The 19,012-nt window shown below is 36.5% G+C and overlaps 1 protein-coding gene across 3 annotated transcripts in view; it reads left to right on the top strand.

Moving 5' to 3' along the window:
• Positions 1-19,012, top strand: part of SMC5 (structural maintenance of chromosomes 5) — a 92,907-nt gene continuing 73,895 nt past the window's right edge. For 2 of the 3 annotated variants that reach the window (XM_077907329.1, XM_077907321.1), the window contains exons 1-3: positions 1-276; positions 4,953-5,094; positions 11,749-11,801. In XM_077907329.1, coding sequence (XP_077763455.1) covers positions 86-276; positions 4,953-5,094; positions 11,749-11,801 — 386 coding nt within the window. In that variant the 5' untranslated portion in view covers positions 1-85. Of the gene's footprint in view, positions 277-889; positions 1,016-4,952; positions 5,095-11,748; positions 11,802-19,012 lie in introns of those variants that run through there. The other variant, XM_077907335.1, reaches the window with a different exon arrangement.

Here is a 19,012-nt window from a genome sequence, read left to right as displayed (position 1 = left end):
AGTTCGCGCGGGAGCCGGGCGCCGGGGCGCCGGGGCCGCAGGTCGGTGGGAACGGAAGCGCCCGCGGGGCGGCGGGGACGCCGGGATGGCGACTCCGAGTAGGAAGTCGTCGACCCCAGGCACCGTGGCCTCCAAGAGAGCTCTCCCGAGGGATCCCTCGTCGGAGGTCCCGAGCAAGAGGAAGAGCTCGGCCCCGCCGGCGCCGCCGCCGCCGCTGCCATCGTCCAGGCCTTTCGTGGAGGGCTCTATCGTCCGCATCGTGATGGAGAACTTCTTGTGAGTGTCCGGAGGCCGCGGCGGGGCGGGGCGCGGCGGGGCGGGGCGCGGCGGGGAGGCGAGCGGGCCCGCGGGCGGTCGGCGTGCGTCTGCTGCGATGCGGGGTGGGCTTTTTTTTTTTTTTTTTTTTTTTTTTATTCATTCAGCCAGCGTTTTCTGAAGGCGTCACAGGGCGGGCAGCGGACGGGGTAGGGCCCGGATTTGTGTCGGCCGGAGTCACGGCCTACGGAGGCAGGACGTGATGTGCGAATCCCAGAAGTAGGGGCGCTGGCAACTCCGAGGAAGCCACGGTGAAATCGGAGCAGCGGTGATGCTGTGGCCGACTCGGGAGGAGTCAGCGGTCGCCAGGTGGACAAGATGGTGAAGGTGGTTCCGCCTGGAGGTGGAAACGTACAAGCAAACTAATAAGCCTCGCTCTGGATTGTTGGGCCTCCTAGCAGACCCCGGAGCCCTCAGCATCCAGCTCCCCCCCCCCCCCCCCCCGCGCCCCGTTCCTTTTCTTTCTCTCCAGGCAACTAAGAATCGTAATAATCGTTTGAGAATTTAGTAAATATCTTTTAACACAGATACTGTGTATCTCTCTAGCACCTTACAGTTTTGTTGGTCAAGGTCTTCCCACTCCCCCCCCCCCACCCCCCACTATTTTTTTTTTTTAAAGCTTGCACATGGGGGCTTAGGATAACAGAATTGTAACTACCAACGTTGTGGTTCCCGCGCCCCCGTATCTATCATGTGCCAGGTACAGAAGTAGATGCTTTATTTACATGATACTCTGATTCTCTCCTAACAACTCTTCATCTTCACTGATGAGATGATGTCAGGTTAATTTACCCATGTTATACTGCCAATAAGTAGCTGAATTGCTATATGAATCTAGATCAGGAAAGATAATCAAATGAGTCACCTACCATGATAATGCGTGTATGTATTTATAGATATGTATGTATCAGGGTGCTGTGTGGGCACAGAGGCTGAAGTGGTTAATTTTATTCATAACTGTGAGAAAGGGCTTTGTACAGGAGGTTATGAAAGTTTTAAGGGAAGAGCACTGTTTCAGAAGAAACCGCCTGAAACAGCTGTATTTAGGAAGTTCTAGTATGGTTAGCACGTAGGGTGTGAGTGAGAGTGACGATGTGGACAAAGATGATACTAACGAGGTAGGCAGCTCTTGAGGATCTTTGTTCTCTATGCTGAGGAATTCCAATAATCCTGTTGGCAACCTGGGAGTGGCATGTGATTTATATTACTCTGGAAGCAGTGTGAAAGATGATTTAGAAAGGGTCCAAGATCGGAAGCAAAGAAGACTTTTACAACGGTAAGACATGATTGGTTTTCGAACCTAGGAGTAACAGTGGGAAGTAGTGGAAAAGAGATTTGGCAGGATCTGGCTACAGATTGGGAGGCCTGAGGGTAAGAGAGTAAGACAGTATTTTTCTCAAGTCTCTGTCTTGGCTCTTGGTCGGATGTGGCCCTTTTCAGAAGACGGAGCAATTTGGGGAGGATAATGATAATTACTTTCTGGATCCTGTGATTTGAAGTTTCCCATGGGGGTGTCTAAAAAAGGTCTTCCATGAGCAGTAATTTTAGGGTCAGGAAAATGCAAACAGGTGAGAGATTTGGAAGTCATGCATAGAGGTGATTCTTGAAGTTGCAGAAACAGTTGAGGTTGCCCAAAAGGAAATATAAATTGGAATAGAAGGCCAACTGTGGTGTCCTGGAGGAATGCCAACACGTAAGGGTGAGCAGAGGAGTTGTTTGGATGGAGAAGGGAACTGTTCAGGGAGGTAAGAGGAGAATCGTGGGAGAGAGTATTCTCTCAGGAGCCTAGGGGGAAAAGTGTTTCAAAAATATCATCTGCTACTTTGGCATCTGATACAAGATAGTGGAACTGAAAAGAGCTCACTGCATTCAGCAATTAGGAATTCTCTTACCCTTTGAAGCCAGGTAAGCGCAACATTTTGCAAGTCCTAGAAGAATGAATGAATGTGAGGAAATAAAGCTTGGATATGAAGAGGAGAAGGAAGAGGTGGCTGCAAAGTGCAGAGCTAGCCTGTTGATTCTCACAATGAGAGGATGCTGAGTTTTAAGAATGAGGGAGGAAGGGTGGGCCTGGAGAACCAAAGTGGCCCGAAAGAGTACTTCCTAGAAGAATTCCTAGGAGCAAACCCAAGTCCAGTGGGGCTTGGGAATGGAGGGAGAGATTTCTGCTGATGGAAAATAAAATAGCATGTGCGAAGGCTTGGGAGAATAAATAAGTGTAAGATAGTCAAGAAGAAGTTCATGGTAGGTAGAATTTAGAGGTCAGATTAGAGAACAAGGAAGGAGATAGAAAGTAAGAAAAGATGATGCAAGAGTCCTATTTTTTCTTTTTCTTAATGAGTGATCTCAGAATTGCTTGTCTACCAGCATGACTTGGTGACCGGATGATGGGGGGCAGAGGTGAAGAAGATGGTAGAATCAAAGATGATGAAAAACTTAACGTCTCGGTTTCTGATTTGGGCAGTGGGATGAATGATGGTACCATTCACTAAGAGAACACAAGAGTGGTTTTGGATTGGAAAGCTAGTGGGTTTTAGTTTTGAATGTGGGATGTTTGAGGTGACTGTTGTGCAACATCCAAAGACAGTTCTGGAAGTGGTAATTGCATCTGTAGGTTACATGGTTTGACTTTGAGCATGTAGATCCTACCAGAAGTCATGAAGAGTATGTGAGATACCTGGCAAAATACATAGATGGAGAAGAGCATGGGCCTTTGACAGCTCTTTTCTGAAGGCGCTCAGAAAAAAAGAAAACTCACCAAAAGGGAATTCCCGATAAATAGATTACAGAGTCAGACCAACTAATTTTCTTCTTTTTTTTTTTTTTTTTTTACATGTGAAGGCGTTTTGTGTGTGTGTGTGTGTGTGTGTGTGTGTGTGTTTTCTTTAGCAACTTTGTTGATAATATCTGTATGTTATAGGCCAGGAATTTTCCTTTTTCCTCTTGTTTTTATTGTTATCTTAAACATCATTTACATCACTTGTTTTAGTAAGACAGTGGCACAGATTTTACAGCAGGAAATTGGGGCTTAGTGTTTTTCTGTGATGAAGTTCCAAGGCTGGTCATTTTCCAGATGCCTGAAGTACCCAAGTTAGTTTCATTTTAACCATGACACTAAGGGTTTCTTTATGATCCTGCTGGGAACAGAACAAAGTATTTGAAATGATAAAGTAGGTAGATGCTGTGTTGAGACGTACAGTTGGAAACCTGTCAGAAAATACTTGTTTACTCCCTGTATTTACATTTATTACTATGTGACATTTCAGATTATTTGATTACTAAAGTGGAAGTGTACTTTGTTAAATTAGTTATATACCTACCAGGTTAGTAGTAGGGTAAGTTTTTATTCTTGGGGAAGTAGTTGTCAGCTAACTCAAACCATTTGGGAAGAGGATATTATTTGTAGGTTCTAATTTAGGATATTCAGAGACAAAGTAGATTATCGGAATGCATTTGTTTCACATTTTGCTGTAGTTGTCCTTGGTGGCTAATACAGATTAGGTGCTTCTGTTGGAGATAGAAGATTAAAACTGCTGGACAGCAGGCAGCTTTCTGGTTTGAGGGAGTTTACAAAAGTGCTTGGTGATGATGCATTCTTGTTTCTTCCCATAGGAATAACATTTATTTGAATATGGACTAACAGTGGATCTTTTGGTGAACCTCTGGCAGGATATTAAAAGAAATGGATTTTTAAAAATTTGTAATAAAATGAAACCATTGAGTTTATATCTCCAGTTTGTAATTAGAATAGAAATTTGGATTATTTCAAGTAGTAAAATGTGAGAAGTTGCTATTAAGCATTTTAATTCGAGAAGTAGAAGTGAAAAATGCACAGATTTAAGATGAGCTGTGGCTTCTCTTCACATAATTTTTTTTTTGAGATTTTATTTGAGAGAGCATGAGCAATGGAAGGGAGCAGAGGAAGAAGCAGACTCCCTTTTTCTTTTCTTTCTTTTTTTTTTTTTTTTAAAGATTTTATTTATTCATGAGAGAGAGAAGGACCAGCGAGAGAGAGAGAGAGAGAGAGAGAGAGAGAGACAGGCAGACCCCATGCAGGGAGGCTGATGTGGGACTCAATCCTGGGACTCCAGGATCACATCCTGGGCTGAAGGCAGGTGCCAAACTGCTGAGCCACCCAGGGATCCTGAAGCAGATTCCCTTCTGAATGAAGAGCCCGATGTGGGGCTTGATTCCCAGGACCCTGGGGTCATGACCTGAGCCAAAGGCAGACACTTAACCGACTGAGCCCCCCAGGTGCCCCTCTTACATAAAATTTAAAAAAATTATTTGTATCCTAGCTCTGATAAATTTTCTCATGTATTCTAATTATTAGAGGAATAAATAATATCAAACTTTGCTTTATTCAACAGACCTATGTTTGAAAAGGACCTATGAAATCTTATTTTCTCACTGATAATCTTATTTCAGATTTGCATTATCACTTTCTCATTTCTTCCATTGATTTTCTTTTTTCTCTAGTTTATTAACAATGTATAAATACGTTGAAATGTAAGGTCAGCTGGCTTCTAAAGGAACTCCAGGAAGCCCTTAGATAATATAAGCAAGAATAAATGTTTTTGTAAAGAAAATATTCTTCACTTGTTATGTCTTAGTAATTTAACCTCTTTATAATTCAGAACGTATGATATCTGTGAAGTGTCTCCTGGACCCCACCTGAATATGATTATTGGAGCTAATGGAACAGGGAAGTCTAGCATCGTGTGTGCCATTTGTCTTGGATTAGCAGGCAAACCTGCTTTCATGGGACGAGCAGATAAGGTGAGTTAATATAAGTACTTAAAAAAAAAATCAGAGTTGACTTGCTTTTAGTAACAAATCACTTTCTATATCTCCGTTCCTTGGGTATCACAAAGATGTAGAATTTGAATATAAAGAATGAAGTTTGCAGGTAGACTGCCGGGAGGAGATTGCCATTTCTAGAAGTATACGTAGAGAATTCTCCAAGTATGTAACACTATAATTTTTCAGACTAGTGTAAGACTAGTGTAAGATGTCGTTTTAAGTGTATTGCTGGAGGAAAGATCACTGTCACTTTGAACATTAACATCCTGCCAACATTTCGTGGGGAGGAGGAGCCCTACCAAGGGCAGAAGGTTAAAAGAACAGCCTGAATTGATGGTCAGCCCTCACTTTTGTGGTTGAAGTTAGAAAGACTGGTGGCAAGAAAGCCACCAGTGCTGGACTGTCCCTGTCCAGAAGGTGAGGCTGAGCAAGAAGAAGAGGTTGAGAGAGACCTTTTTCTTTATGATGGAAGTGAGCTTTCAGCCCATTGTTGAGTCTGAGTGAAAGGATGTGAATTACACACTCAACACTGATCCCCTGGACTGGGCCTTATGTGAGCACGTGATGGATTTCCTGGCAGACGGATGGGCAGATGACACTTTTGCAGATGAGTTGGTAGAGCTCAGCACAGCACTGGAGCTTGAGGAACACATCATTTTCCATGAAGATCATAAAGGTTTTGTCAGGGTCTGGTAGAGCTGGCAAGACCTTGAATACCTTCTATTTTATGGCCGGCTTTGGCCAGGGAACAATCTACCCTGAAACTAGGCACATACATATTGTGAAAGGGTTTTCATCCTAATATGGAAAATAATTCAAATTTAAATTCTTTCCATTTCTCTCGTTTACTATTCATTTACTACTTCTCTACAAATCTGTTCCTAGATTTTTGTGTGACATAATGATGGATAATAAAATTGGTTTATCTCCTCCCAAAACAAAACAAAAAATACTATGAACAACATGAAGAATTCAAGCTTTATTAGCATAAAGTTTTTACAACTATGTAAATGATCAAAATCAGTAGAAAAAGTCAGCCATTCATTTTTTTTCTTAGAACACCAGAGACAATTATCAAAGACCATTATCCATTATATGCTGCTCTAAAAGCAATCACTTCCTATTTTACGCAAAGAATATGACTGTACCAGAATAACAGTACCAGCATCTGTTGAGGATGGGATGAGAAAATTAAAAGATAGTCCTACTCATGAACATGGGAGCAAAAATCTTAAGAAACTTTAGTCTGTTGAATGTAATACATAAAAAGCATAATACATCATGACCAAATGTAATCAAGGAATGAGAGATTGAACATTAGCAGGAAATTAATATATCATGTTTATTTTTATCTTTTTTGCATATCACTTTTTTTTTTAAGGATTTTATTTATTTGAGAGACAGAGTGCTCACAGAGGGAGAGGGAGACCCAGACTCCTACTGCGCAAAGAGCCGGACACGGGGCTCAATCCCAGGACTCTGGGATCATGACCTGAGCCAAAGGCAGATGCTTAACCGAATGTGCCACTCAGGCACCCTACATAACATTTTAAAGGAGAACTGGATGATCATCTCAGTGGAGGAAAAGCATAAATTCACAGTAATTTATGATAAAGTCTTAGCAAATTAGGATTAGAAGATACCTACCTTTTTAAATTACATAAAAGGTAAAACATACAACAAGTTCAAGAACAAGTCAGGGTTAACTACTAGCACTGCTATTTAATGTACTGGAAGTTTTAGCTAGAACAGTAAGGTAAGACAAAAGATACAAGTTAGAAAACTGTCATTTACAGGTTTATAAAAAATTTGCAGTGAAAAAGAGACTACAGATAAGCCTTCTGATGAATTAATTTGGAAATTTATCAGGATTGCTAGATTATGTAACAAAATCATATTTCCATACATTAACAATGGACAGAAAAATGCAATTAAAAATAGATAACTATTTACAGTAGCACCAAAAGTACAAGTTAATAGCAATAAACTAATAAGACATGTAAGAGCTATATTTAGAAGCCATAAAATTTTATTTGAAAATACTGGCGTTTGATGAGATGGACAGTTGTACTATATTAGTGGACAGGAAGACCTTGTATAAAAATGTCGTTCTTCATGTTGATTTACTTATTGAGCATCATTCCAGTCAAAATCCTAATGCTGTCTGTAGCAAATTACAAGCTATTTCTAAATTTTAGGTGAAAGAATAAAGGGCCAAGTATAGCTAAAATACTCCTAAAGAAATTCAACAAAATGGGAAAACTTGCCTTATTAGATGTCAAGACTTAACACGCAGTAATAGTAAATTAAAACATCATATGGAATATTATTCAGACATAAAGAATGAAATTGATGTTTGCAACAACATGAATGGGCCTAGAGGGTGTTAGACTAAGTGAAATAAATCTGATAAAGACACAAATACCGTATGATTTTAGTTGTATGAGAATCTAATAAACCCAGAAATGGACTCAAATACAGAACACACCAGTGGTTGCCAGAGGGGAAGAAGAGGTGCGTTTGGGTGAACATTGAAGGAAATTGAGAAACAGACTTCCAGCTCTAAAAGTCAAAGGGATAAAACACAGTATAAGGAATATAGTGAATAGTATTATAATAACTTTGCATAGTTACAGATGATGACTACACTGTTGAGCATGTGTCATGTATAGAATTCTTAAATCATTGTGTTATATATCTGAAACTAATAACATTGTTAATTGTACTAAAAAAAAAAAAAAAAAACCCACCTATGGTTTATTGGTGGAATATACATCAGACCAGTGTAATGTGATAGAATAAAGAGCCTAGATACAAAGCCATGGTGAGTAGACTCTTGATTTATGATGACTGACATTGTAGCTGAACGGGGAAAGATGGATAAATAGCACTGAGATAATTGCATAGGAAAAAAGAAATTGTATTCTCACACTTGAACACAGATCAATTAATTGCAAGTCGATTGAAGATCTAAATGTGATTGACAAAGTTTTTAGAAGATACTGGTATAGAGGAGAATAACTTTGTGAATATCTTTTGGGTTAAATAGAAATTTATCAAGTAAAAGTATAGATTGAAAAGGAAAATACTGATAAAAGTTAAACTCTTATCAAAAAGCACTATAAAGAAAAAGACCAGCCACAAATTGGGGGAAGGTATATATAACCCATATAACAAAAGATTGGTATTTAAACTTTTCAGTAACAAAACAATAACAATTAAAAATGGACAAAAGCTGTACTGAGACACTGCACAGAAGAGGCAGCTCAAATAGCCAATAAATGTTGATCTTTGAACAACATAGGTTTGAACTGTGCGAGTTTACCTATATGAGGTTTTTTTTTTTTTTTTTTTTTTCAGTAAATACAGTATGGTAGTATAAATGTACATTTTCCATATGATTTTCTTAGTAACTTGTTTTTTGTAGTTGTAAGAAAACAATATATTGTACATGTAATATATAAAATATGTATTAACTGTTGACATATTGGTAAGGATTCTGGTCAATAGTAGGCAATTAATAGTTATGTTTTGGGGACGTCAGAAGTTAATGCAAAGTTTTATGCAGGGAGTTGGCACTCCTTTGTGTTGTTCAGGGCCCAACTATATATGAAAAGATACTCAACTTCAATAATGGTCAGAGAAATGTACATTAATCCTGGCGAGGTATATTCCTCAGTGTCACAAAAATTCTGGCAGTGCCATGTGCTTACGAGGATATGGAATAATGGGAACTCTGATGCACTCTTGGTGGGAATATAAATTTGTAAAGTCTTGGAAAAGGGCATTACCTAGTGAATCTGCATATGCATATACCAAATCTCTCAAATTCTTCTAGACAGCTCTTGTACATTAATACTAGGCAAAAATTATTAAAATATTTACAGCAGTATTTTAAAATAAATCCTCGTATAGTGAAGTAAAATTGAATATTACAAATTAGTGAAAATAAACCATAGCTCATTGGTTAAATCTCAAAAATAATTTTAAGGAAAAGTGCTATTCTGGAAGAATACATGAGATATGAATTTATAGAATGTTCAAAACATTTAATATTTAAAGAGACAGCAAAACTAAAAAGCAAAAGGATGATCAAGTCAGCTTAGAGATTATATTTGCTGAGCGAGGATACAATAGTAGTGAGTTATATACGCGGAATGTCAGATACATGGTTAATGTTCAATTCTTTAAATTTTTGATAGATGCCTGATTGTTGTATTGTTCTTTCAAACAGTATATGAAGTTTATGTATAATGTTTGGTGTATATTTCACATAAAATTATGTTTTAAAAAGAAAGTTTGAGGGTTGGGTTAATCCAACTGGAAAATAGTTGTAAAAGTTTAAATGATTCTTTGTGTTTTTCTAAAACTACTGGGAAATACTGCAGTATTACTAAAATGATGCTATAGGTTTCTTAGCCAGGCTTATATTTAATGTGGGATTATAAGGTTGAAGCATATACCCTTAAGATTATAAGCCTATTCAAAATACGTGTGTGTTTTTAATGCTATATGGGAGGCATTTATGAGGTATAATATTCCTAGATACTGCTCTATTAATAATTAGCCTTGTGACCATAGTCATTTGTCTGGACTTCAGTTTATTATAAAGATAGGGAGGTTGGAGTAGATAACTTCCAAGGACGAGTTTTTGTAAATATTGATGTATGGTTTTTTAATTGTCAAAAATCATTTATTAAATCCTTATCTCTCTGTAATCGTCTGCTGAATTGTACTCCAGACACTGTACAGTCAGAATGGTTTGGTGTGTAACAATTTCCACCAACCTTCCCATTAATTTTTGGCAATCAAAGACGCTAGATCTTACCCTTCAGTGGTAGGGATTTTTTTTTTTTTTTAAAGATTTTATTTATTCATGAGAGACACAGAGAAAGAGAGGCAGAGACATAAGCAGAGAGGGAGCCCAGTGTGGGACTCAGTCCTAGGACCCCAGGATCACAACCTGAGCCAAAGGCAGATACTCAGCCCACTGAGCCACCCAGGTGCCTTGAGTGGTAGATTTTTTTGTTTGTTTTTTGTTTTTTGTTTTTTGTTTTTTTTTTTTTTTTTGAGTGGTAGGTTTTTAAAGGCTGTGGAATGCAGGGTTTTTTGTTTTGTTTTGTTTTGTTTTTTAATTTTTATTTATTTATGATAGTCACACACACAGAGAGAGAGAGAGAAGCAGAGACACAGGCAGAGAGAGAAGCAGGCTCCATGCACCGGGAGCCCGACGTGGGATTCGATCCCGGGTCTCCAGGATCGCGCCCTGGGCCAAAGGCAGGCACCAAACCGCTGCGCCACCCAGGGATCCTGTATGCAGGGTTTCTTAGGTGACAGATGGCAGACCTTTGGATATCCCCAGATGGTTTTAGGGGCTACATAAGTCCTCAGCAAAAATAGTTTTAATGTATTTACGGTTAAATCCTGAAAGAATTTACCATATTCTCTACCATCCATATGTATACCTCATAATAAGAGCTGCCTTGTGATTTTTTTTTTCTTGACACAAGTATTTTAATTGATGCAAGCTAATGAGCAAATAGCACTCCTACAAAAATGCCATTGTTTTTCCTGTTTATGAAGAAATTATAAAACAGTGGTAACAAGTAACTTACACATTAATGGCAAGGTTGAGATTGGAACCTGGATGGTGTGTGTTAAAGCATGTACTCTTAATCATTAAGCTATACTTTCTAATTATGAGGACAGACCTCCTTTGTCATCTTTCTGGGCCTCAGTTCATCATCTGTAAAATGGGTATGATACCTCCGAAAGTTGCTCATGAGTATTAAAAAAAATTTGTAAATTGCTTAGCACAGTAGCATATGGTAATGCTTAATAAATGTTCCCTTTTGTGGTTCTAATTGTTGTCATCACTGGTGTTACCACTATTAAAAGAATTATTATTTACGAGATATATTTTCTGCCTTTTTTTTTTTTTTTAGAATTATTTAGCCAGATTGAAGATCCAATCTGTTGTTTTGTTTTTTTTGTTGTTGTTTTAGGTCCACAGTCTCTCTTCAAGATTATGCTTATGTCTATATTCAAACTAGATTAAATATGTCTACTTATCATGTAAACTGTACTTAAATTGTATTTGCTATGTGTATTCCTCTTTTTAAGAAAATGGCAATTATGTCCTCATTAGTAACAGGATGGGTAGTATTAGACTGGTTAATATTTAATCTGTGCTACTCCAAAGAAGTCTCCAGTGGTAATAAGGAGATTTGGTAAAGCTTTGATTAATCCATAGAACCTATTTTCCTCCTGGTTTTTTTTTTTTGCCTCTACTGAGAGTATTTAGTATAGAGGCTAAGTATGCAGACTCTGGAGTCGTATTATGTGGGTTCATTACTTACTCTGTCATTCCTTGCTCTGTATCACTTATCAGCTTTGTCGCAAGCTTTATGAGAGGCTATCTGGCACAGAGAATGTTCAATAAATGGTAACTAATAGTATTGTTACTTGTGGGAGGAAACAATGGAAACAATTTCCCAAATCTGGGTAAGGGATGGGAGTGGGCAGAAAAAAATAGTTATTGAAAAAATTTTAACTTGGCAAATAATAATGACTTTGCTAAATCTGTGATAACCTGGGAATGTCACTCATGCACTTTGTTTTTTGTTCTAGGTTGGCTTTTTTGTGAAGAGAGGATGTTCCAAGGGAATGGTTGAAATTGAATTGTAAGTGTTAAAAGTGCTGAAACCACTTTTTCCTTTATGACTTATGTTTATGCTTTCATGATAACTTTAGAAAAGAGTAATATTGTGGCATTATGGCATGAATATTTAGAATTAGAATATTATAAATAATATTTAAAGAATGTTTTATCCAGACAAGTAATTTTCTTATGTTTCTATTAAAACCTAAGTTGTAAGACTTTTCTTTCAGTAGAATTCTTAAAGAAGTTACCTCTCGGCAGCTATTTCTGATGGGTAAGAGTATTCAAGATGAAACCAGTTAACTATCCTTGGTATATATACTGTTAGTCTTTTAAACACAGATATGTTCATTGGTTAGTTGGTTTTTAGTGAGCGTTGTGTTTTGGAGTGTTTATAGAAAGTCATGGAATTTTTGAGCTTATGTAGCTTTTAAAGATCATCTGATAGCTTCCTCGTTTTATAGGATACGGGAAAATGATCTTTTACTCAAAAACTGTGGAAGAACGTTTTATTTATGTAGTGATGAGAAATAGGCACAGTAGAGGTAAAAGAAAACAAGATTATACTCCATTTATTAAAAAAATATGGTACTATTTTACTGAAAGATGTAAAACCGAGACCTGAATAACAGGGAAAGCATACTTTGTTCCTGGAAACATAAAGCTAATGTCATTATGAACATGCCAATCCTTTCTTATTAATGTATAAATTTGATACAGTTCCAACTAGAGTATCAACAGGTAAGTTTGCAAGTTGATTCTAAAGTTCATCTGGGAGAATAAATGTGCTGGAGAACCCAAGAAGATTTTGAAAAAGCAGAATCATGAATAAGTCGTTTGTGTACCAGATGTTAAAGTGTACTTACTATAAAGCTGTTGATAATGGTATTAGTACAGAAAATTAGAGGAGCAGAATGGAAAATGTAGGGAGATCTAAACGTGTAAGAGAATTTATTGTAAAGATGGCAGTTTAAGCATAGGCTATGAATTACTCAAATTGAGATAAACTAATTGGCTATTAATTTTTCAAAGAACATTTAGAGCTTTATCAAACATCCTACTTATAAATCTAAATGTGTTAATGACTGAGTGAAAAAATATGTAACTTTGAAAATAATAGAAAAGTATATTATTTTTTAAATCTTAGGAAAAGGAAAGGCTAGAATAGGATACCAAAGGAAGATACCAAAGGAAGATCCCAAAGGAAGATACCAAAGGATACCAAAGGAAGAATAGGATACCAAATAAACATAAAAAGGAAGATAGGAAATTTAGATTACTTACAAATCCAGCTGAAAATAATGGTACCATAGTTAAAAATGAGTGAGTGACAGATGGGAGAAAACATTCTCAGCACAAATAACATGTACATGTCTTAAAATTACCAAAATACCAGTGTCTCATGCAAGTCAGCAAAAATTACAAACAACTCTTAGAAAATAAGCAGAGAATTGTAATGCCAAGTAAAATAAATTGCCAATATGTATAAAAAGGATACAACTCATTAGTTGTAACTCGTCAATTTTGAAGGAAATCAAAATGAGGATTTTTTTTTCCTTTTAGTTTAGAAAAAAAAATTTTAAAAAAATTTTTTTCATTTATTTATTCATGACAGGGGAGAGAGAGAGAGAGAGACAGAGACAGAGACAGAGACACAGGCAGAGAGAGAATCAGGCTCCATGCAGGGAGCCTGACGTGGGACTCGATTCTTGGTTCTCCAGGATCCGGCCCCGGGGTGAAGGTGGCACTAAATCGCTGAGCTACTGGGGCTGCCCGGTTTAGAAAAAAGTTTTAAAATAAAATTTTAAATAAAATTTAGTGATGTGATGGTATAAAGAAGGGAATCCTGTCATGTAGGAATGTTAGCAGTACGTCTTATTTGGCAGTATATATCAGATTTTAAATAAAATAATCTTTGATTCAGTTACTATTTTAGAGAATGTTTATTCATTTGCACATAATTAACTTTTTCCTAATTTTAATAATGAGAAATTATAAACACTCCAGATGTCTATCATCTGATAAAAGGCTAAAGAAAATGTGGTATGTTCATAGTGACATCGGATTCAGCTATAGAAAGGAAGATTGATCCTCCAACAAGGGTGAACTGGGAAAACATGCTTTGTGAAAGAAGCCAGACACAAATACTGCATACTGTGTGATTCCACTTCTGTGGAATGTCCAGAATAGGCAAATCCGTAGAGACTGAAAATAGATTACTGGTTGCTTTGGAATGAGGGGAAGAGAGAGTGGCGAGTGACTGCTTAACAGATATGGGCTCTTTTTTGGGGTGCTGAAAATAATTTGGAATTAGCTGGTGGTGATGGTTGCAGAACCTTGTCAATATGCTAAAAACTATTAATTCACATATTCCTTCACCTGTATACCTAAAAATGGTTAAAATGGTAAATTTTATGTCACGTACATTTTACCATAATAAAAATGCATTAATTGGTATATATAAAATGATGGGGTATGTATGATATATGAATTACATCTCATTTTTTAAAAATTGCCAAGGATACTCCTGTGTTAGCCTTGTTACCGTTGATGGATCACAGTAGTTTGTTATCTTTTACAACTGAAACAAATATACTAAGCCAGGAATATTTACAAAACACAGAGGGAGTATTAATATTTAAGTTTCAAGTCTTGTATGGGTGGCTGCAGGTGTTAGCACTCCTGATTTTCTGCTTGGAATCACCAAGTCCCAGTTGTTTTCTTAGTTATCTAAAGAGGCACACTTTTTGGTGTGTAATAGCTACTGGCCAGCTGTTATAATCTAACCAGTGACCATGAACCAGAGTTATGTTACCAGGTCTGCCACAGGGGAAGTTTCCCTAGTTATATTGTGGTCAGTTGTTTGGGAATATGAAACAGAACGACTCATCATTAGTTGAAATTGTTATTGATGTTGAATAAATCTGTTAACTGGTCACATATTTGTTGAATGGAATAATGGATAACATAATTCTGGCATAAATGTATGCCATCATTTTCAGATATTTCTTGAGTACGAATTCTTTGAGGGAGAGGAGAGACAGAGCATCTTTCTAATTTATGGTTAGGGGCATGAGGGGAGGGACAGATAAATACATAGGTAAAATACATATTAGATTAGATGGTGATTAGTGAAGTAGAAAATTGAGTAGGAAAGGAGGATAGGGAGGGCGTGCCAGAGTGGAGTTAACAGTATTAAATAGGGTGATCAGGAAAGCTCTCACTCAGAGGTCAATACTTGAATAAAGACTTGAAGGAGATAAGGTGTTGAACTTGGAGGTATTTGGGGAAACAGCATTTCAGCATCTACAGATGCTAAGATGGAAGTGCTACCCAGTTGACTCCATTGCACTGAACAAGAGAATAATAAGAGATGAGGTCTGAAAATACCAAGGATCTGGTTGATAGGGGCTTGTAGGCCAGTGTAAGAACTTTAAATTTTTGAGTAAGCTGTGAACCCACCAGGATTTGAGCAGAGGAGTGGTAGAAGCTGTCTTGTGTAGTAGTGTTATTAGCCTCCTTGGTTGTTTTCCCCTTGATGTGAAAAAAACTGGTTTATCACTTTTATTAAGTCTTTTTCAGTGAATTGACTTCTGCATTGTTGTTTCTGTGCTATATCATGGTTTTCTGTTTCATTATTTTCTATACTTTACTAATTCTTCTTGAAACTTTTTTGTGGTCTTTAATTTCTTAAAATGGATTTCTTAGTGCAAATTTTTAGTCTTTTGTTTTTCTTAATATAAACAGTTAAGGTTAAAATTTCTCTCTCAATATTGCTTTAGGTCTGTCTCCCAAATTTTGGTATATAGCATTTTCCTATTTTTCAATTCTATTTTCTTCATTTTCTTTGAGTTCAAAATCAGAAGTTGTTTCAAAATTTGTAGTGATTTACTTGTTATATTTTAATATTGATTTCCACTTTGCTAGTAGTACTGTGGTAAAAAATACGTATATTATGAATATATAAAATTGTACAACGTTAGTATGTTTACTACTATATGTTATGTATATTATATATAGAACCATGTGTAATATTACTATATATTGTATATATTGTACATTTTATTGTGTATATATATGACCTTAGTGATAAGTAGTATAATATATAGCAGTGTACATTATTGTATGTTTTACTATATATGACCTTATAGTGATATATAGTATAATACATAGTATTATATACAGCATAATACATACATACATACATACATAGTAGATATATGTAGAGAGAGTAATGTCACCAAACCTTTGAAATTTATCAAGGCATCCTCTTTGTAGTGAGTTTTCATAATTGTTACCTATTGAGTTGAAAGAATGAGTACTCTGCTCTTATATGTTCGGTGTTTTCTATTCAGTTCAAGCTGATTAATCATATTGTTAAAGCTGATTATTTTGCTGATTTCAATCATTTGATTGATTCTTCAATTAACTGCGAAAGGTGTATTACATGTCCCTCTCTGTAGATTTGTCAGTGACCCTTGTCCTATCAGTTTTTGCTTTATGTATTCTCAGGACGTTATTAGTTGCAGCTAAGATTCAAATTGTTCTATCTATCTAGTGAGTTGAACTTTCTGTTGTTAGGTACTGACTTCTTTATCTTTTGATGCATTTCCCTTAGAATGTATTTTAATTTGCTACTACTGTAGTTGGTAGCTTTCTTTTTAAAGTATTTTCCAGGTTATCTTATTTTTATTCATTTATTTCCAATTTTTTATACCTTTTTGTATCTCATTGGAAAATTATAGCTGGGTCTTGTTTATATCACCTTTTAAATAGTGCGTATGATCCATTATGTTTATTGAATGACTTACATGTTGAGGCTTATTTTACTGTCTTACTCCATGCTTTTTATTTGTTCACCTGGATTTCTTTTCAGTATTTCTTCTCTCTTGCCATTGTCTAGATTTTTGTTTTAATTTTTCTCTACTGTTTTGGAAATTATCATTCTTCTTTTAGTGGTTGTTGGAATTTATAATGTAAATACTTGAATTTGAGTCTAGACTGAAATGTCTGTATCTTTCTGTTGAATAAAGACCTTAGAGTACTTTTATTTGAATAACTTTTTTTTTTTTTTAAGATTTTATTTATTCATGAGAGACCGAGAGAAAGAAAGAGAGAGGCAAAGACACAGGCAGAGGGAGAAGCAGGCTCCATGCAGGGATTTCAGGGGATTTCAGGATCACGCCCTGGCCAGAAGGCAGGTGCTAAACCACTGAGCCACCCAAGGATCCCCTTGAATAATTTTTTGAACTATTTTAATTTTACCTTGTCTTTTAAACTCTTTAAGATACAGTAACTATTATTAATTTATACTGTTAGTGTTTGTTTAGAATTACCCCCCCCTTTTTTTTTGGTTTGCCTTTTTATTCTTTGCTGCATTTTTATTTCCTCTAGGATCGCTTTCTGCCAGAAGATATTTTTTAAAGTTTTCTTTAATGAAAATCTTCTAGTAGCATACTCAGTTTTTGTCTGAAAATGATGTTCTTATACTCTAAATCTAGAAAGATGTATTGGCTAGATATAAAAGTCTATATTGATAGGTCTTTTCTCAACAGATGCAAAGTATAATTCTATAATCTTCAAACGTAAATCTAATCTTAGTTTCTTTGATATTCTTTTTTTTCTTATAAGACTTTTTTTCCCATTAGTTTCATGTAGTTCCAGTGGCTTTTGGAGTCCTATCTCAGTTTTTGGTGTTTTATAGTTTCATATATATTTCGATGTTGATTTATTTTTTATTTATTTTGCTTGACATTTAATGAGCTTCTTAAATTTATGGTTTGGAAAATTATCTATTCCCTCTTCCTATATTGTTACCGACCCATCTGTCTCCCTGCCTTCTGAAACTCTTGTTAGACAGATGTCAGGATCTTTTAGTCATCCATGTCTTTTTTTTTTTTTTTTTTTTTTAAGATTTTTATTTATTTATTCATGAGAGACTCAGAGACACAGGCAGAGGGAGATGCAGGCTCCATGCAGGGAGCCCAATGTAGGACTCAATCCTGGGACTCCAGGATCACACCCTGGGCTAAAGGCAGGCGCAAAACCGCTGAACCACCCAGGGATTCCCATTCATTCATGTCTGTTAACATCCTTCATATTTTTCATCTTTTTATGTCTTTGTGCTGCATTCAAGATCCATTTCTCTTTGGTTCGTTTTCAGATCAGAGTAAGTAAATATTTTGAATCTGCTATTTCTTGAAATATAGTGAATATACTTATTCTGTACTTGCCCATTAATTTGAGTGATTCTTTTTTGTTATTTCTGTTCTTGATCTTGATGGTTTGTTTTCATATGTGTATTTCTAGTGAGCTGCCCCTTTCTCTTTGAACTTTGTGTTAATTCTTTGAGGGTAAAGGTAGATTTCTGCTGAGGAAATTTTTATTGACTTCTGCAACAGACCATTGGATACTTTGAATCCAGGATTGAAATATACACGGTTCTCAGTTTGTGCATTTTTGAACCTTAGGTATGTCATGTAACTAACTTCAAGATACTAATGTGTTTGAAACTGGCTTGTGGTTAATAACTGTCTTTAGGAGAAATTGTTTTGCATTGCAAGCCGCAGTTTGAGACATGTAGGTGCTGGTGGTGGTGATGGTGATGATGGAGTAGTTCTAGTTTACCCTTATATTGAGGGTATGGTCTTTTTGGCATGGTTTTTATTAGACTCTCTACCATAGGTAGCTTTGGGCCCTGTCTGCAACCCCTCTCCCAGGAGATTCTGAAAATGGATGTGTCAGGTTATTTGGTGGAACAGATGCTTCCAAGGCAAAAGCCGGTTTCGTTTTTCAACTTCTGGATCTGAACCTGCCCTAGGATCCAGGCCAGATTTACTTACTTTCATGTTAACTCATAAATGTATTTATGAACATACTTCAATATTTCATTATTTGTAGTTTATAGCAAGAAGATCAAAAAGGGTAGTTCATTAGTCATTCTGCTGGAAATGAAAAATACTTTAAGTTCTAAAATCTTAATGTTTGGAGTGTTCTGATTACGTTATAGTCTATATACACAACATTTATAGATTATCATTGTCATTAGCCATTGAATACCAATAATTTATCTTTCTACCACATGCTGCTGATTCCCAGTGAAGAAGATGGATGGGAGGTGTGGAGCAGTAGTACTTCTAAAAGCAAGAAATAAGTAAATACCCTTCTTTCGGATTCTGTATTGCTTAATCTTCCCTTAAGGCTGTATGTTTTAGTCCTCTCTGAGTTCAGAGT

Source organism: Canis aureus, chromosome 1, assembly GCF_053574225.1.
Source record: "Canis aureus isolate CA01 chromosome 1, VMU_Caureus_v.1.0, whole genome shotgun sequence".
In the NCBI taxonomy this organism is placed as follows: Eukaryota; Metazoa; Chordata; class Mammalia; order Carnivora; family Canidae; genus Canis; species Canis aureus.
The sequence above is the reverse complement of the archived record's forward strand: the minus strand, read 5'-3'. Positions and strand labels throughout refer to the sequence as shown.